Source organism: Bombus flavifrons, chromosome 13, assembly GCF_040668555.2.
Source record: "Bombus flavifrons isolate JBK064 chromosome 13, iyBomFlav1_principal, whole genome shotgun sequence".
In the NCBI taxonomy this organism is placed as follows: Eukaryota; Metazoa; Arthropoda; class Insecta; order Hymenoptera; family Apidae; genus Bombus; species Bombus flavifrons.
The window spans coordinates 3,878,354-3,898,287 of NC_138454.1; the positions used below are offsets into that span (position 1 = coordinate 3,878,354).

The 19,934-nt window shown below is 37.7% G+C and overlaps 1 protein-coding gene across 12 annotated transcripts in view; it reads right to left on the minus strand.

Moving 5' to 3' along the window:
- Window positions 1–3,608: 3,608 nt before the first annotated feature.
- chn (zinc finger transcriptional factor charlatan) overlaps window positions 3,609–19,934 on the minus strand; it is a 263,213-nt gene continuing 246,887 nt past the window's right edge. For 6 of the 12 annotated variants that reach the window (XM_069126409.1, XM_069126412.1, XM_069126404.1 and 3 more), the window contains 7 exons: window positions 12,954–13,108; window positions 12,024–12,206; window positions 10,717–11,027; window positions 9,040–9,605; window positions 8,312–8,623; window positions 6,344–6,448; window positions 3,610–4,767 (listed from right to left, as the gene is read on the minus strand). In XM_069126409.1, the coding sequence (XP_068982510.1) occupies window positions 3,936–4,767; window positions 6,344–6,448; window positions 8,312–8,623; window positions 9,040–9,605; window positions 10,717–11,027; window positions 12,024–12,206; window positions 12,954–13,053 (2,409 nt within the window). In that variant the 5' untranslated portion in view covers window positions 13,054–13,108 and the 3' untranslated portion in view covers window positions 3,610–3,935. Of the gene's footprint in view, window positions 4,768–6,343; window positions 6,449–8,311; window positions 8,624–9,039; window positions 9,606–10,716; window positions 11,028–12,023; window positions 12,207–12,953; window positions 13,109–13,225; window positions 14,121–19,042; window positions 19,920–19,934 lie in introns of those variants that run through there. The other 6 variants (XM_069126410.1, XM_069126415.1, XM_069126414.1 and 3 more) reach the window with 6 other exon arrangements.

A 19,934-nucleotide genomic window follows, 5' to 3' on the forward strand; every position in this document is an offset into this window, starting at 1 on the left:
CTAGAATAGGACTGATAAGATAAAACATTGTTATAAAATTGGTATATGAGAATAAATAAACGTACAGGAATATTAGATGAAATTGTGTTTTAAGATCGAATGTAAGTGGTTCTTTTCTGGTATTTTTTTCACTTTAACCCATTCGTTGACATGTTATTTAAAAGTACTGAGAATACGAAAATTTGTTGTCACTTTTATACGTACACTTTGAATGCATTTTCTTTCGTTCTGCGAGAAAAAGAAACATTTTAAACGTATCGCTTTCTTTTACATTTCCACTCGGCGTAATAATAGCTAGTACGAAAGTGATGGTTTTGCGTTCAAAATTCATGCTGAAATTTCTAAAAAAAATAATTTTGTATCGGGACACTTTTTTCTGTTTAACTTCGTTTCAGAATACTTTTTTCCCGCGAATCTAGAATTGAAAGAAACGTTCGAATGGTCCCATTTAAATGCACCGCTCGTGCCTGCGGGTACCAAAATACCAAAACCGTAAAAACACAATTTTTGGGCTAAGCGAGAAGTGGCGATAGTGTGCAGTCGAATTTTTGACCTGATAAAAGTGACAGAGCATGTAAATTCGTTCGCGCATTCGAATAAAACAAACCAGTGGAACTGTCGTTTCCGTTTCGCTAAAACATCCCTCACTTTCCTGTAATTTATGACTCAAATTTCGGAGTAATGTTTCCACGCATTTCGAAATAGTTTCGCCACAATTTTCGCGTGCATTTTATCGTTTGTGTTTTCTTGCCACAATTCGACTAATGTTATTAGCGAAGTTCATCGAATCATAAAGTGTAAGTTGTTAGCAATTAATAAATCCTTTTATGACAATGAAAGAAATGAGAACAACATTACAAAGGACATTTTGCAAAATTACTAGTTATTTGACTATCTTGTTTGACGTACAGTCGTAAAAAAATAGTCTATATAATTAAAAAGCGAGATACTTGAATGATGCAGTGGTATTATTCTTTGTTATCGATATCATTGGCATTATGTATATGAGTTTTTAAATCAACTACAAACCAAATTTCGTACTGCATTTCGAAAGTTAATCTCATTCAGGATCGTAATCGAAAATTAGGAGAGTTACTTGTTTTATTCGGGTATAAATTACAAACCTAACTCATTCTTTATTCGAGAAATGACAGGCTGGAATCGTTATGTGAAAACACAGTTGAACGATTCGTAGTAACGTTATTTAACGTTATTCAGCAGCAAGGAGAACAAAATGGAAGCCATGCGGTTTCCCGTTTCATCCAATTATCGACTCTCGTCGACATTGCGTGCTTTCTTCAGTTTTACGTTACCAGAGATTGCACCTGATCGTTACTAAATACCTTTACAAAGACTTCCGTCTGCTATGCGCTCTTTGCAGTTGCCCTTACCGTGAAATTTGCAACTTGAAAAGTTTCGCGAACTTTTTATTCGATAAAGCAAAAAGAGGAACTATTTGAGAAATTACGATTTACGGACTCATCTGACGAAGTTTAGTTATTTACGTTGTAAATTGCTCACAGTTCTCGCAGCTTCGGCTTTACTTTCAGTTTATTAAGTTTCTCGGGTTCTCTTCCGCATAAAGACTTAAGTTTTCTGAACGATATTCAACAACCGTTCTTCCTCGCGTATATTAAAAATTTTGAATCAAGTTTCTAACATTGTTGATGGGAGCCGGAAGTCTTCCGTTGGAGCGAAGTAAAAAATTCCTGTTTCTAAAAAAGTTAAAATGAAGTTACGCGAGTTGATGTTACGCGGTCCACGTTTCAGAAAAAGTTTCACAATATATTTTTTGCGTTGCTGACAAGTTTAGAAGAAAAAGAAGCATAGATTGTGTGAAACTTCGCGCGAAAAACCGGAAATCGATCGGCTGTGACGACTTTGGCGACGTCTGCCGGCACATTTTCGAGCCAAGTTTCTCTTACGCTGTTAATATCAACATTCGATACGGTTTCTTTTATAAAAGAAACAGACACGTATTTTCTTCGTAAAAGATAAACTGCACGAATCCAACATGGGACGATAACTATACCTTGTAGTTTTGAGAAATAAAGTGTACACCCGCTGTGACTTCAACATATTTTATTTCACTTCACATACGATTATAATCTTTGCAATGGAAATAATTTTGCGCAGAACATCTCTCGAATCTCATGGAATTTTAATCAACGTATTGCAGTAACTAATTTAGTACGAAACACAAAGATCGAAAATCATTTTTACAATAATAAACGAATAATAATACTACATAAACGAAGATTAGAACATTGAAGTTAATGATCTGAAAGACACGGTTTTGAATCACTACAAAGGAATAAAATTAAATCCTTTTCCATTTGTGCTCGTATGCTTAAATGGAAGGAAGTGTGAAATGAAAAGCCAGAAATCGCAGAATCTCAGAGAAATAACAGGTGAGGTGGATGTTCTCTGAGAGTCTACAGTTGCCTGGGCTTCTCACGTCCCCTGCTTAAGTACAATAGATATAATATATTTCATATAATAACGTAAACAAGATGTTTTTGTACAAATATTCCTTATATAAATATGGTGCTTGTCTGACGGCTAGGCACAAATTTCGTGACTCGCGTGTCTCAATCATTTTTTTCTTTCGCCTTTTTTTGATATTTTTCTATTTTTTCTTTTTTTTTTTTCTTTTTTTTTTTTTTTTTGACTAGACACAGCCCCACCGTAAGTATATTTTAGGCTAGCAAAGTCGACTGATCAGTAAACGAAAATAATTACGTAATTACAGAGACGGACGATGGACATACGCACAAGACATCGAATAGGGACGATCATCCAACATTAATATCGTTTTAATTTGCATTCTTTTTTTTCATCTTTTTTTATCTGTTATCTTTTCTGAAAAATATGGTCTTCGCGACGTTCGTCATAGGTAATCTAAAGTCCAATGCGGATGAATGTGCTTACAAGGATAAAAACTCGAGTCTCAAGGTACTTTCGATTAGTTGCTTCTTATGCGCTAAATGTTTCGCTGTTTCAATTTCTTAGAATCATCGTCCCGTCCGGAAAAGGTTTAATCGGGAGCAGAAAGGCTCCTTTATCGTTTTATCCCTACAACCTCGACAAAATTCTTTTCTATCTAAAATTGTTTCGTTGGCTATGAGAAAGTTTCCGCATCTATCGCCGTAGTTCATCGACCAAACATGGACCGTTCGTTTCAAATCGATCAATACTCTCAAACTTCACACGAGATGTGGTCCGAAGTCTTGATTAGGAACACCAATAATTTCTCAGAAACGGACGTTCGCTTCACAGCATCCGATATTATCCTCCGAACAAGACGAAGGCTACGGATTTCTTAACCAATACGATACAAATACCCTGAATCCGGAAGCTAAAGTTTAAAGCGATGAATATCGAAAGGCACCAGCTCTTTTCGTCAAATATTTTTTCCCACGAGATCGATAACTTTGTAATAAGAATATCCTCTTGTAATAATATAATATAATATAATGTAATGTAATAGAATATAATATAATATAACATAATATAATATAATATAATATAATATAATAGAATAGAATAGAATAGAATAGAATAGAATAGAATATAATATAATATAATATAATATAATATAATATAATAGAATAGAATAGAATAGAATAGAATAATATAGAGGATAATATATAATATTATCCTTAGAAATAAGAATAAGTAGAATATTATGATTAAGTACAATGAGAGTAGAACAAATCAAATCCTAGTAATAATTTTCTGGAAAGTCCTCTCTGTAGGACCTCCGAACAAAACGTCTTACAAAAACATTTCCGCCTGTCATAGTAAAGAGATATTTTTATTACAAAATTAATTTGTTAAAAGGAAAAGATACTGATCGGAAAAGAGCTTTTTAGATTCGCATTTCGAGATCCATCTGCACGATCGTCTGTCGTTGTTGCCTTTGTTATCGAGTGTTATCTGTCGTATTCGTATCCAGGGTTGGTGAACACCGTCGCCTTCAACGTGATGGAGGGCAGTTGTGACAACGAACTGTCCCTAGCTGCCAAATTGCGTAGAATTTCATTCCTTTTGTGCCTCCATAGTTTATGGAGAATGAGAGAGACTTTGGTGTGGTACGCTGAACAAATTGATCCCCTGGCAAGTGCATCTTTGGGGCATTGACGACACTTGAGCAACTTTCTTCTGTTCTGTTGATTTCGATACCTAGCTTTCATATCTATCAAGGTGATAGCCCTGGATTGACACTTCTTTACAGGACTGGATGTCGTTTCTTCTAGTTTCTTGTCCTGGTTGTCCCCCTCAGAACAAGTCGTGTCCTCGTCATCGAACTCCTGGACCCCTGTCACCTTTCTGGGCTGACTCTGCTTCCTCGGTCGCCTCTCGTACGGTTTGTTCTGGATGTTTCCTAGCCAAGGAAACTCATACGGCTCCGTGGCTGACTGTCCCTTGCTCGCTTCAGGAACGGCTCGGTAGCTGTGCGCAAAATCACGATTAAGTAAAGTAGAAGTAGAGTCACGACTGGAACAACCGGTGCACGGTTCGTCGTGTACATGACGGTTGTCGTGTTGCTCGACGTTCGACGAGTATACGGCGTAAAACGAAACGAGGTCGCGTCTCAGTATCTCGGTTTCATGGTGATCGACGATCTGGTTGGCGTCGTGTTGACGATGGCGACGACGATGGTCGTGGTCGCGGCCGTGCTCGTGCCAGCTCGACCGCCTCTCCTCCTCCAAGGTCGGGTACGCCATTGTCGCTGCAGTTGCAGGGGAGTTTACCATCTCGTGGCTGCAACCACCGCGGCACTGTTCCATAAGTTACGTTCGCGTCATTTTTCTACCAACGAACGAGCGCTCGTCGACCGTGCGACGAGAAGGCAAGAGACATTTTTCTTTTCTTTTTTGGCTTTTTTTTGTTGTTGCTTTGTTTATTTATTTTTTAAAGAAGAAAAGTATAAGAGACAGTGACAACGAGAGAAGAACAGACAACGAAAGTGAAGCACGGGAACGTGCACGACACCGCGTGTCCTGGCGACACCGAAAGCAAACAAACGAAGCGTGCACACGGCGCGAAAGAAAAAAACTAAAAAATGACGCTGCAACGTAACAGAAAATGGAGAGGTAGGAGGGCGGGCGAAATGGTGAAGAGCAGTTTCAGTGGCAGATTGTAATCTTTTTGTTCAAAATCGATCTATAAATTTTACAAACGACTTTTGTCTAGTAGACAATAGTTGTTGAAAGATGGACTACCCTTTTGAAATTCGTAAGAATTTATGTTGCAGAACGATTCAATCTACCACTGAATAATGTCGACCTGGTACAATGGGCGAATATAGAACGTAATATAAAAAAAAGCAAGCGCAGGGATGGCACTCGCAACTTACGAGCACACACGACGCCGCTAATGTTCGTTTAGGTATTTATTAGTGAAAGTACTTTAAAGCGTTAAACGACAAACTTTAATTTGCTACAAATTCGATTTCCACTGTCAGAATATGTATTGGGTAGATTAAACGAATTACTTGATATCTAGTTCTCAACTGAGTACTCTGGCACAATTGAATTAATATATTATTAGTGACATTATACGAGTCACAAATTATCTGACTATCCTATTTGATAAAAGATTATAAGACTATAAAGGAGATCTACAATTTTTAGCTTGGAAATTTGGATTGATTATTATGCGAGAAATATCCTGATATCTTTGGTCATGGGTAACTACGGCGATTTATCTTTAATTTGGGTTCAACGTAGTTCAACAAAAATCTCTGTACGAATGACTGGAAAGCCGAATCGATAAAGTCCATAATGTAAAAGTTGCTCAATTTTAATATCAAAATGTACGTATTTTATGTTTTATCAATTTAAAAAAGGTGGTGTATAATGTGGTTTCTGTGTACTTCAATTATTCTCGTTATATAAAACATAGAATTCAATGCAAAATTCAATCTTCCCAAAATTAAATAACATAACCCAAACTAAAATAAATTACTATCTACAGCCTAATAATACCGATCTTAAATATAATAATATAGCGAATAATACCGAAATTACAAATTCCAACAGTGGACATCAAATCTACATTTTTCTCTAAAGATTCAGATATTAGCTAATAGAAACTGGCGTAAAATCTCGTTGTAAAGATTCATGCTATTCGACATACAGATTCCCGATTAAAAAACATCAAAAACTAGGATGTTTTGTCTGTCGTACGGAACAAACGAGCAAACGAATTCGAATTTACGAGCGGAGTTAGCTTCGCCGATCTCTGTGCGCCAACGAGCGAATCACGGACGGGCAGAAACAAAAACGAATAAAATAGCTTAGGAGCGTGGGAATCAGAAGGTTAGCGAGATGCTTACCCGAGTATCGTTGTCGGTGGTATCACAGTGGTAGCAGGTGCGATGGCTGGAGCTGGAGCTGGAAAAACTGGTGGACCAGGTGGTGGCCGTCCTCCTCCTGCGGGACTGTAAATTCGATAATTAACCATGTATAAAGCACATATTACAGCGAATTGCAATATTATTATTCAATGAATAAATCGTAATACGATCAAGTGAAACAAACAATTATGCGATCCAACAACGTTGTGCAGAAACTTACGAGAGCCTTTGAACACTTTTAGAAACATTTTATGAATATATTATGTACGTTAAGCGAAACAATTTGAAATTTCATGAACATTATAACGACACCTAACGAGTATAATTATACATAGGTACCGTTTGAAACAAATCTGAAAATGTGCATCAGATTAATTTCTATTGATGCGCGAAAGCCTTTCGTTTGCAATTATCTTCCATAGAAAAATAAAATAACAACCAATCCTCCAAAACACTACTCGTTTTTAACCACATCATTTTTTAGTCGATATATTCGAACAACTATGGGAAATATTTAAATACTTTCGTGAACCACTGTTCATCGATTGAATAGAAGGAGGTGCAGTAATAAACTGCTGGACGAAAATGATTAATGACGAGAGTTTGCACCAAAATGTGGTATAATATACGAAACTAGCGGCGAACAGATACGGATAAACAAAATTCACATCTTTCCTCTTCAGCGATCGATCGAATCCCAATTAATTTGTAACTCATCGTGATCGATATATACGTAATACTTTTCTCTAATTTCTGTTAGCGGAACGGTTTTGTGTAAAGATGGCTAACGAACTAGAGAAACGGGGCAGGGAATCGAAGTTTAAATCCGGCTCGACCGCTCGTTACACACTTGCTTTCCCACGGGACGCGACCGGAAAAGTAACGAGAGCGCGGATTAATCGCGTCCGATCGGCTTCCAATTAAATCGTTTTAATGAATTTCCCGGTTCTCGTGTGTCGTGGCAAAACCTCTAAACTAAACAGACCAGCGCACTGCGGTTCGATGAGTTTTACAGGGCGGAAGATGCACGAGAAACCGTCCGATCCAGATTCGTTTAACAGCGCGTGAAGAAAAATGTTGCGCGAATTTTCGAAGTTCGGATCGAATCGTGTGAATCGCGTTTTCGTATGGTTCGACACGACTTTCTGGGCGATTGGAACCAAATGAGTTGGAAGATGAAGCAAAGAATGAGTTTGTAGAGCAGTATGTCGAATTTATATATTGTAGAGATTATGTGAAATTCTTTAAGTGTGCCTATAGTAAGAATGTTGTTCAGAACGATTATTGAAAATATAATTGATACGTGTGAATAATTTTCTGAAATATGTAAATACGCTCTATGTCTTATAATTATAAAGCCATAGTAAATTTTCTACTCTACGAGGATACAGTGCAGCAAAATCTGTGATACTAGAAGTATGCAAAGTCGAATAGTCAAATTTGTAAATCGCTATCTATGTATCGTTACTATTTCATTTATATAATATCTTTTTCCAGTGAGTATAATCTATCCTTTTTGGGAAGAAAAAGATACATTGTTTCTCATAATCAAGTTTTTAGGTGATTTTGTAGTCATAAGATGCAACGTAGATCGTCCACATATAAAATCTTAGTAAATTGAAGAATTTCACTGATATGAATGGCTATCAAATAAATCCAATTCATATTTCAAATCAATTAAGTATCACAAATCAATTAAATAGATGTGCTTCTATAACATTCTAAAAATGTTTCCTTCTTAATTATCCATTTTATCAACCTATCTCAGCACCTATCCAACAACTTAAAATCAACAACTTTTCTCGCAAATCATCTTTCATACTTTTCTAATCCATTATCTCTCATAAACAAATCTCGATTACTGCATCACACGGATAACGGTCAACACAATTAGGACATCAATTACTGCATAATACGTTAACGAAACAGACAGAAACACATTCTTACTGCAAAGGTTGTTGATGCCGATTAGTAGGCGGTGGTGTAGCTTGAGTAGTAGAGGTCGCGGGTGCGTTAGCACTGCTGACTCGATGCACATGCAGCTGGTGCATCTGTAATTGGGCCGCATCTTCGCCAAGGAAAGAGCACCTTGAGCATTGCCGTCTGTTGTGCACCTTGAGCACGTGGGTGGCTAGGCGTTCGGCACGCGCCGCTTTATACTCGCAAAGGGTGCATGCAAACGGCTTCAAATGTGTGTTTAGATGCCGTTTCAAACACCAGTTGTCCACGCCGCTCCAGGAACAGTAGCAGCAAGTGTACCTAAAATCGATGACTGTGTTAATCGGTTGTTAAGTCAGCCTATTGATTCGAACGAAACAATTTATTCACCTGAGCTCTACAGGAAATTACTCCAGTCATTAATAAGAACAACAAATTTCTTATATTAAATAATCTATAAAAATGAACGATTTCTGGCCACAATTTTAAAAGAGTATTCTTCTATCATTGATAAGAATATTCAATGCGTTATATTATTTAAAACGAATAATCTTTAGTGTCAATTCCAAGAGAAAATATATTGACAAGAAGAATTATCCTATTAAAAGACGAAAAATTTTAAGCTGCATTTAAGAAATAAAGTCCTTCAATTATTAAGAAAATCTTCAATTATTTATTTTTCTTGTCCAACTTCTATATGTACTATAAAATCATCAAATTTTCCAAAGATATCTCACCTTCGTTCCTGAGCACCTTTAGAGCTTCCCTTAAGATGGCTCTTGCTGTTACATCCACCATTCTGCACCCTTCTTCCAGTGGCGCAGTTCGCTGCATCAGGTTGCATAATACCCGGAGCAGGCATCGATGTTCCTTGATAAATCCCCCCCGCGTTAGTAGCTGTATTATTGCCAGCATTCGGCTGCAACTGGTAATTTTTGTTATTATTAAATCCTGACGAGTAATTTGTGTGCTGTTGCTGCGGTTGGCCATTCGTATTCACATTTCCGGTATTCGCGGTTCCTGCTTCTTGTTGGAGAGGCTTTGGTGGACTGGATCCAGCTGGTCTGCGTATCCTTGATAACTCGTAACCGTGCTCGCGATGCATTCTTAAGAAATGCTTTTTCACATGATCAGCGCGGTTGAATGGTTTGTAACAGATATAGCAATGGAACGGTTTTTCCTCCCGGTGGATATTTTCGTGTCGTGTGTACAGATCGCGGCGATCAGTTCCATAAGGACAGTATGGACAGCTATACCGCTTCACGCTAGGCGTCACTGTCACTGAAGACATCGTGGTGGTGTTCTGTGGAATTAATAAAATTTGAATACTACTTGTTAATTAACTGAGTTACTATCGAGTCGAGAGAAGATTTCATCTTATCGTCAAGACAATGGATTTTAAATATGTAATTTTTGCAGTCGCTAGAATTAAGCAGACACTTCTTTAAAAAATTAATATTTTTTGCTGAAACCTTCGAAAACTTAATTACTGACACGCAACTGTACACAGAATCACTGTAGTAGTACCGGCAGTTTTTCATGAATATCTCGGAAACTAAGCGAGTCCACCCCTCGCGTGTATAGAGAAAAGTTGTCAGAATATAGTCATTTATGCATAATATACAATACATTTTGGTACATGTCAACCTTTTATATCTCATCCCGGAATATAGAATATTATCGGAGTAAATATAGTTTACAATTCTATAGGATTGTATAAACTGTAAGATATTTCTTCGTGTATACCTATTCCTACTGTGTGGGGTCAAAATGATCAGTGATTAAAGAAGTAATAGTTTTTATGATTTAACTTAGATAATGGTTAATTTATCACTAAATGTATATAAAATGATAAACTTCCATAAAATTTCGTTCAAATTTACTTTTGTTTAATTTCAATTATAGACTTAAATGGAATTATACTTTTATTTATATAGACATATATCTTATTCAACCTCGCTGCATTTTTTACAAATTATCTTATTATCAAATGTACATTTGCCGCATAAATATTTCCCGCATCTTAAACAAATTTGACCTTAAGATAGCCTTTTCTTTGTATTAATTGCATTTATTTTAAGAATAACTAAAATATTTTGTCGGACAGTCAAATTGGCCGCTCACGGTAGGTAAGGCAGAGTACAAATTTTTCTCAGAAAATAAAAATGCAAACTAAAAGTAAATACCGAAAAATATATTATATTGTATGTTTTAGGAAAAGTCCAAAATTATGAAGCGATATGATAAAGTTTAAATATGGTTAAGTTTGTGTAGAAGTTCGAGAGCGGTCATTTTGACCGCCACTGGTATGTTTAATGTTAATTGTGTTACAGAAAAATTTTACGTAATAGAAATAAACTATGCTCACTCATTTGACTTCAAAGATTTGAGAATAACCATGAACAGAGACATACCTGATGCAAATGTTGTGGTGCAGGAGCTGATGGTAATTCTTGTAACAGAAAGGTGGAGGTGACAGGTAAGAGTGCTGCAGGCACTGTTTGCGTTTCCTGAGTTCTTCTGGATGGTGGTGCCACACGTTCCACTCGTTCACGCAGCCTTTCTAGGTAGGAAATCACATCCTCCACTTTTAATTCTTCGGACTGTAAATAATCCTTTGAAGGCGAATGATGCCTGTTTCTGCTATCGTCTCCAAGAATCCTTGACGAGTGAAGTTCCATGAAATGTTCAGCTACATCCCGTGGTCCACCTCCCATCAAATCACCTGGAGAAATAATGTCATTTGTAAATTTATCCGTTAGTCCAGAATATCGGCCTAGCCAATGAATGACCTGATCTGGTAAAAGTAACTCTAGAAACTATTTGTTTCTTTAATTTATGGTAATAAACTTCTGTAAAGTATATCTATACCTTTATCACTTCAATTTGCACAGAGGGGTATACGATAGTATACACCCTTTGATAGTATCGTAAAACACCGTCAAACACCGTCAAATGTTTTCAAACATCGTCAAACGTTGTAAAGCGTCTTCAAACGTTGTAAGCGTCTTCAAGCTTCGTCAAACTGTCAAACAGCGTCGAAGGCGACGATCACTCACCGAATTCAAACTCCGTAATGAACGGACGTTGAACCACCCGAAAACCCATAAGGCCAAGAAAATGGTAAAACGAAAGAGGGTGGGGAGGGAGGGGGGGGAGAGGGTCAGTATTATTCACGAGAAACTTTCCATTTGCAAGGGACAGTCACGAAATCCGTAACTCAGGTACTATTCGGGAAACATAGTACGTCATATAAAGTGTTTGTATTGGAGAAGGAACTAAATATCCTTATAAACAGCGAATTGCGTTCACGCATTGTTTATATATTGAACTCTGTGTCGATTTGTGTATCTAGCCGTGCTTTCGTGCTTGGTGACCTATTATATCACCACATAGCGTTACATGTTTTTATATAGCTCATGTTGTCCTCAATAACCGACGTCATTCTAATAATTAGACAAATAAAGGAATGAATTGTATTGATGACTATGAATTCTTACGAATTCTATAATGTCCATAATATTTATGAGTCCCAAACTCTATTAATAATTAATATACATGGAGAGGAATATTTAAAATCTATAAATCAAATTTATCAAATAACCTACATCCCCTCTAGTATTTTTAAAAAGATTTCATTTTATGTTTTATATCTAAGATAAGACAGTTCAAACAGAAATGGTGCAATTTTTTTAAATTCTACTAGATGTATTATACGGACCGCATTCGTAGCACCTCCATGTCGCTTTTCCAGCGTGATAAGCAGCAATACGACTTCCATCGGTGCCTTTCAAAGGCTCCTCTTCGCAGGTCCAGTTTCCATCATCACTATCGGTCCCGTTTCCGGTATCCTCTTCGGTCTTGTACGATACAGAAGTTTCGAACTCGTTCTGAACGCTTGAGGCTATGATAAACGAAGATAATAAGCTACATTCTCTTTTGCTATTTTATTTTACAGAATACCAAAGCATCTTTTGCTTTCTGCGGGAGTGTCATTACGTTTTATGGATTTAAATATTAAAATAACAATCTCGATGCACTAAAGCAAAAAAGCGTGCTACGTTTGAAGTATTTATGGTATCCCGCTGGGGGTAGCCACCCACATTATAATCAAACAGCCACAAAAATTCTACCAAATGTCCAAATTGGATAAATTATGAATGTAAACAACTAAATAAAAAAAAAAGAAAAACGTTTGAAGTATACCGTAATCCTCCAGAAATATTTATCCTGCTTCAATTGATATTGCAATACTTGCAATTACTCCTTACTTTCATTAACTTTTACTGCGATAATATATGCAAACCGTTAAACTTGAATTTTAAAAGCACGCTTTAATATTTATACTCAATTTGAAAATTATTACCTCTTCTTTAAAATATGATACACGCCTCATTAATAAAAATATCGATTCCTTTACCGTAGTGGTACATGTTAATCTAAACCCTTAATATAAACCTTTAAGCTTGAGAGAGTTTTCAAAGAGCACACTGTATAGTATTTCTAGTTTATTTGAAGACTTCTTTTTCTGTTTAAAACGCAGTACACAGTTCAATAAAAGATACTTAATATTTTCTACCGCAGTAACACATACACAGGTTATTAAATCTATCATTTTAAAGAACACATAAATATCTTTAAATTCACTTACTTCTATGATCAGGATCTTCACCGTACAATTTTCTGGTTATTTCCTTAAACATATCTTCGTAGCAGTCGAGCCTGCTAATTCCTGCACCGCTACCCTCCATCTTCCCACTCCCCGCCGGTCACCCCCTATCCTTGGAACAATAAACCTTCGCCTACCTGCGAACCGAAAGATGCCCGTAAGCCGGGTTGTAACTAATAATTCCTGTTCCAAATGTATTTTCCTCCCGAATTTTAAAAGGTTGGGTTCCTCCCTTTTCATACTTGGACACTTACAGCCCCATCTTCACCCATCGTTATTGCTTTCGTGATTTATCTCCTCCCTTTCCTTTTTCGGTACTCGTTTAAAGATATGTCTTTTTTTAGAATCGCTCGCACAGAGATGTATCGACGAAGGGAGCTAATTGACTCATTGAAGCTTAATGAAATCTTGCCAAAGCGTTGCCCCTAATCGTCCACAAGACTTAATCTTTCCGCTGGCCGGCTTAAGTGGTACATTTATATGGAAAACGGAAGCTTGTCGGTACTAAGTGCGATTCAAAGAAAATGGAGGAGATTGGTGATAATTTGCCGAATATTCTAACGCGAGAATAACGAATATAGTTTTTTGAGATACTGTTCTGGATTTTGAACACCTGTAGGAATTATACTATCAAAAAAGAAAGAAAAGAAAAAAAGGAGAAAAAGAACTGAAAACTAAAGTTTGAATAGAGTTAATTTTTCTTGAGGCTAAGTGGAGTCATATTATTGACTGTCTCTGTTTTATGAGGGGGCCCAAGGATGGTAAATGAAATGTCGTATTCGCCGAGCGTTCAATTCTTCGGAAATTCGTAACGTCGAAACAGTTTGTAGAAGGAAAGATATATAACGCTAGAATTTAACGGTCGGATATTACGTTTCTACGTACAAACATACCCGGTCACTGCCTCTGAACTCTTCGACAAATTGGAAACGTGAGAATAAAAAGCTGTATTTCCTATTAAGCACGAAAATTACTTTCTGTTTAACGAACCATTTATTTGATAGTAATTTAAATCACAAACTGAAGAAACTTTGAATAAAGATCTCAACGATGATAAACAAATATTAATACTATAATTTCATACTGTGTAACAGAATTTAGTTCTGTATAGTGTAATCATTCTATATCATCGCCGTTAATGACCACAATTGTGAAAACTCATCGGAAGAAGAGAAAAAGATTGCAAAATGAAGGTTGTAAAAAACAATTGTTGTGCGAATCTAGAGGACGATTTTGTTTTTAGAAGACGTGATCGCTTCCGCGTCATCGACTTTTCCCCTATCTTCTTATCTTGTATATATTCAGCTGCAACGCTGCCGACTAAAACATCTTGTTCCCCAAAGCCGCCTTCTATCTTCGTGTACCTGAAAAATCGATTCACCCCGGTCAGAAAACGTTAAGAACAACTCGGGGTTCTCGGTGAAGCCGACCTGACGGGCGCTTAAGCCACGTACATACCTACGAAAATGCTTCGTAATGCAATCTCATCGGTTAACGTAATTCAGAACGATACAATGTTATACGTAATGATCGATGTTTCATTCTACTGCGCTTTGATTTCTTATAACAAGTTTCTAGTTATGTACCTTCTGCTCTGTGAACGAAGAAAAAGTCGCTGACAAGGAATCATTAGACTAAACCGCGTTCGCGCTTGATAAAAGTTTCATGTTGATTTGTATTTAAGATATTTGAATTTAAGATACACTATATTGATCATAGAAAGATAATAAAAAATAAGTAAAAAGATATTGTTCAAAATTATACTTTCTATTCTATTCTATTTTATTTTCTCCGTATCTCTTTCTTGCTCTAGGAAGCAAAGAGTTTTGAATATTTAACTTAAAGAAAGGTTGTATGATATAGTAGTGATATTCATAAGTTTCGCAGAAATCTTCCAGACTTTTGAAATCTTAGAATAGTAACAAATATTAGGAAAAATTCCAGAAAAATTCTACGATACTTATTAATGTCTCTATTATATTATACAAATCTTCTCTTAACTGAAATATTTGAAACTTTCCCAAGAGAAATACAAATCCAAAAGAAATAAATTAAAAAGTGAAATGTTCCTTTAAATTCGTGTATTACTCTCAGAGTATTAAAACTAAACATATAATTTTGCAACACGTTGCACAAAAATTAATAAAATTCTATCGTCTATCTTAGACATTTTTAATCACTTTGCCAACGTGTACTAGGCTTAAGACAATCACGGCGTCCGATCGTCAAGCGCAAACGAGGCAATGGCAACGTAATAGCAATTCCAAGCTGAAAGACATTCTGGCCGCGTACGAACGTAAATACAGGGCTAATGTGTGCTAGGAAATCGCGGCTGGTGTTCCATCACGATGACAGGAACCGGTGGTGACGCGAAACTCTGTATCGGAAGCGTTAACGAGTTCTCTCCCTGGAGGTAGACGCCGCGATGGAATTAGAATCGAGGCTGTTATGGCCCGTTTAGAAGCACTGATCGTCGTTACGGATCTTCAATTAAGGGCACTTTGAAATCAAGCATGCAGAATAATTATTTTATTTGCACTATCCAAGCGTTTTGGAAACTGATAACTAGGCTGCAAAATATTTGTGCATTTATGGGAGATTTGTAAATACAAATGCGTATAGAATGCGCATACTACACAGAAATATATGTTGTGAAATACTGGAAGTGCAATATGTAATAGACAAAATATTTTTCTGTCCAAGTTCGATCTTGTAAGTAATGTAAGTAAGGAAATACGAATTTCCATAAATATCGTAGTCTGGTGAAGAGACTGTGAAGAATGAATTTCACGATTCAACAATTTTCAAACGAATAGAATCTTCGTTTTTCACTTTCAAAGGATAATTTACCACAAAAAATGCGATCTTCCACGTGAAAGAATCTTTCACGTATTTGCGCAACTTCCAGGCGTTTTGAAACTAAACATTCTGACGTAATATTCCAGTAAACTTTTTAATCGCATATCTGTATTTAAAGAGTGGTGGATACTTAAGAGGCGCGTGAGAGAATATTGTTTGTCAAATTCCGAAAGATAATTTACGAGGTAAAATGGAATTCTTCACGTGATAGAATTTTTAATGTTCTCACCAATCGTTGAATGGTTCTACGAAGATAAATGAAAAATTCTGAGGAAAGGCCACGAAGTTAAATACTCTGGTAAATTGTTTAATGCCTGTTCTCTTCATTTTCCGAATGTTTTCAGAGAGTAAGAAACCCTCGAGAGTTGGAGCATGTTGGAAAAGCACTCGGCAGGTCGTGATGTCCTTTGAAAGCGAACCACAATGAATAAAAAAGGATCGAGGAGCAATTGCGAACGTGCTTCGAGGATCTCGAGAAACTGGATCGAAGTTAAGACCACTTTACAATTTGCTGAAGCGTGAGCAGTCTTAACTCTTCTTCCCGGTGTATCTCGAGGGGATGAAAGGAGAATGAAAAATCCGCCTTCGTGTTATCGGCTGCTAAATATTCATGAACCGGGAAATCTTTCGCCTTTGAACCGAGTTACAATTTAGAAGGCTGACTAAAAAGAGTTATCGATTTTCACTTAGAAGTGGAACAAGAGTGAAACTCATTCACGCGACATCAAGGAACAACACTTCCTTTTCGCCCCATTAACGAGCGCGTTTCCCATTCGTGTCTTTCTTCTTTGAAAAACAGCTGATCAAAGGATAAGAACTCCTTCGAAATAAATGAAAAATATGGAAAGAAAAAAGACAAATTAAATTTTGAATCGGAGGCATTAGAAATAAATGCAAAATAAAAAGAGAGAGAAGAAAGATGGAAATTAAATTGAATTATAAAAATAAAAGATGAAAAGGGAAATGAAAATGAAATTTTTAAGAATCCTTTGCCCTGTTTAATGAAACTGCAAACCTTCTAAATTTACATTGAATTTGTAGATACGAACTATTATAAATCTAAGATTTGGAAAAATTGCATTAATAAATCGTAAAAGCTTAAAATTCTATTAACGAATTGTAAAAGTTCAACATTGTATTCGTTTCTATGCGAGGTCTAATATTGTACTAAATAAATAGTAGTCAATAGCGCGTAGAACCCTTAAAACGAAACAAGAAGAATCAAGTGGACAACAATCACATAAAAATTATTAGCTTGGTTGTTCTCGAATACGTGAAACAAAAGGGCAGAATGTAATTAAATAAACACAGCCGATGCCAATCCCATTTACTACCCTTCAAACACAAGGGAAGGTCTGATCGTCGCAAGGGATCCTTGAAACTAATCGAGCATAAAGACGAGTAGTTCTTCATCGAGCCCTATTGTGAATAATGAAATCCACAACGTCACGAACAGCTCCTCCAATCTTATAGAACACATTGAAAACCCTTTTGAACGATATAATCACGCTGAGATTCCCATAGCATGTTAATTATTCTAAGTAGGAATCTTCGTAGAAGTCCTACGCCACTCTAACTGGCACGGAGAAGGAAAAACTCATCAGCCACATGGTTTACCGAAAGCAAAACTGTTCTAACAGAGGTATTCAGACATTCAACAGACCTCTTTTCTCCCCAATGCAAACAGCTAAACGGCTACCACCTACTGTTCCCAAGTTTTAACGGTACTCTCGATTTTCCAGTGTCTATTTAAGTACATATATTAAACGTAGAATTAATCGAAACTGAATTTGTAATTCAGGTTGAAACCATTTTACGTTTATTAAGAATTAAAAATTTCCTTAACTTTAAGCTAATTTCAACATCGAATCTCAACATCGATATTTCTCATAATACGTTAAATTTAACGATTCTAAAATTATCATTAAACACGTATGTAAAATTGAATTACACATCAAAGATTGAGACTTATATCTGGTTTTCGATTATTAAAAATCATTTTAATGCTTCAAAATATGATCTTACTTATCACAAAATAATAAACGTCCGAACAATAAATAAAGATTGTATTATCAGTTGGGATCGAAACTACCCTTTGAGTATAAAAAGTTATTCCATTGCTCTTTAAAACTATATTATAAAAATTATATTATACCGTAATCATAATTAACCCAACAATTCCTAAAGATAAACTCCGTCATTAACGGAAGAACGATCTCCAATTAATAACCCCACCCCATAATCGTCCAGAGCGCGAATAAATTACCCATTGCCGAGATCCTAGCGCTTGGAAGCAACGCATTCCAGAAGTAACAAAATCAATCCGTGACCAACGCGTAACGCGGCTCGTTAACCAGCCAATCGACTCTGGAGGTGGCGAGTGCTCTGTCAATCGAACTGGATCCTAACCCTGTTACAGCATAGATCGATCGATTTCGATCTCCGCGGCGACGTAACGCGCTTTTGGGGGATGCAGCGTCCGGAATGAGGAAGAAGAAGCCTGGTCGCGTATTGATCGAGCCACGGTTGCTGCCGCGTGAAAACTAGGGGGAGAAACAGAGAGGAAGAGATGAGCAGAACAGAGAAAGACAGGGTGCCTCTGGAAACCCCAAGCGACGGTACCATACATACTCACACACAGATCATACAGTACACATACACACATACGTATACATACGTACGAAATATGTACACATGCATGCTACTCATATATTATGTACACGTGTATAAGAACGCATACTATTCAGTGTATCTCGGTATACGTATTATAAAGGGGTGGTGGCGAGAACGATCGCGCTGTGTGGAAGGGGTTAGACCGGCGACGAATAAATCAATATTCCCCTCCGGAACGATCGAGGACATGTCCCGAAGGCGACAGATGGCGAGGGTGCCTTGATTCGTGTTCTGCGCCGGTTGAGCACCACTGTCTCCGAAGAAAACCTAAGCTTGGTGGGGAGATGCGGGTGGGTAGAGCATAGGGAGCTGTCGTATATACAACGAGGAACGTTCGAGGGAACGAAGAGCGGAAGAAACGAAAGAAGAGAAAAAGGTTTAGAGGGAGAGAAACGGCATTGGGGAGTGTTGCGATGGAATAAGACAGAGATATGCAAGAGTGGGGAGATTGTCGAATGGTGGGAGTGAAAAGTAGTGGGGGTAGAGAAGGCGCGCGCAGTGTGCCATTCAAATTCATCCGGAAATTATTACCGACTAACCAAGGACGGCGAGCGGGTCTTGGCGTCGGCGCGCGCGCGTGCAACTCCTCCATGCGTACAGGCATACATACGGCGACACACAGGCATTTATAAATATATAGCGGTGTCTGTATAGCACTGTGGAAGACACAGTAGCCGCGCAGGGACACATAGCAACGAAGCGTAGGTGATTTCCCATTACGATCGAAGAAATTCTACTGGTTCGGTTCTGGTCGCCGTGAGAACGTTTCTCGGTGGCCATTGCGTTTCTTCCGCCTCTGGTAGGCCGATCGAAGGCGCGCACACACGTCGAGCGAGCACGCGAGTAATCGTCGCGATCCGGCGAGCGATACACGCACACGCGACGCATATCGTCTCGCTGTTCTCTTCTCGAGTTCACTCGTACGCGTACCGCGCACCGTGATACTAGCGTTAACCACTCGCACGCGAGCCAGCGTTTTCTTCTTTAAAGCGCGTTTTTTCTTAAAGTTGGATCGTGTTAGAATACACCACACACTCGGATAAAGTGTTCGAGTTACCTACACGAGGACAGGGTCGCTATCTTCTCGGCGGCCACGCGTGTAACGTCGTTCCGCGATGTCCACGGTACATGCTTCCTCTCTCGACGCCTGTTCCGCGTCACACTCTTCAAGTCACTCTGTCACTCTCGCTCTCCGATCGATCGCGGTTGGTTCGTACGTTGGTCCGTCCACTCGTTTGATTCGATTCCTCGTAGCACGAGCACAGTACGCACGTTACATACTGATAGAATCGAGGGTCACGTCGAGTACAGTTCAACTCGAGGAAAGTTCTAACTGACACGATGAAAAATCATGAAGAATCGAAGTTCAGGAGTTGTCGATCTCGGTGAGAGTGAAACGAGCAGTAGAAAGAAGGACGGAACGAAAGGAGG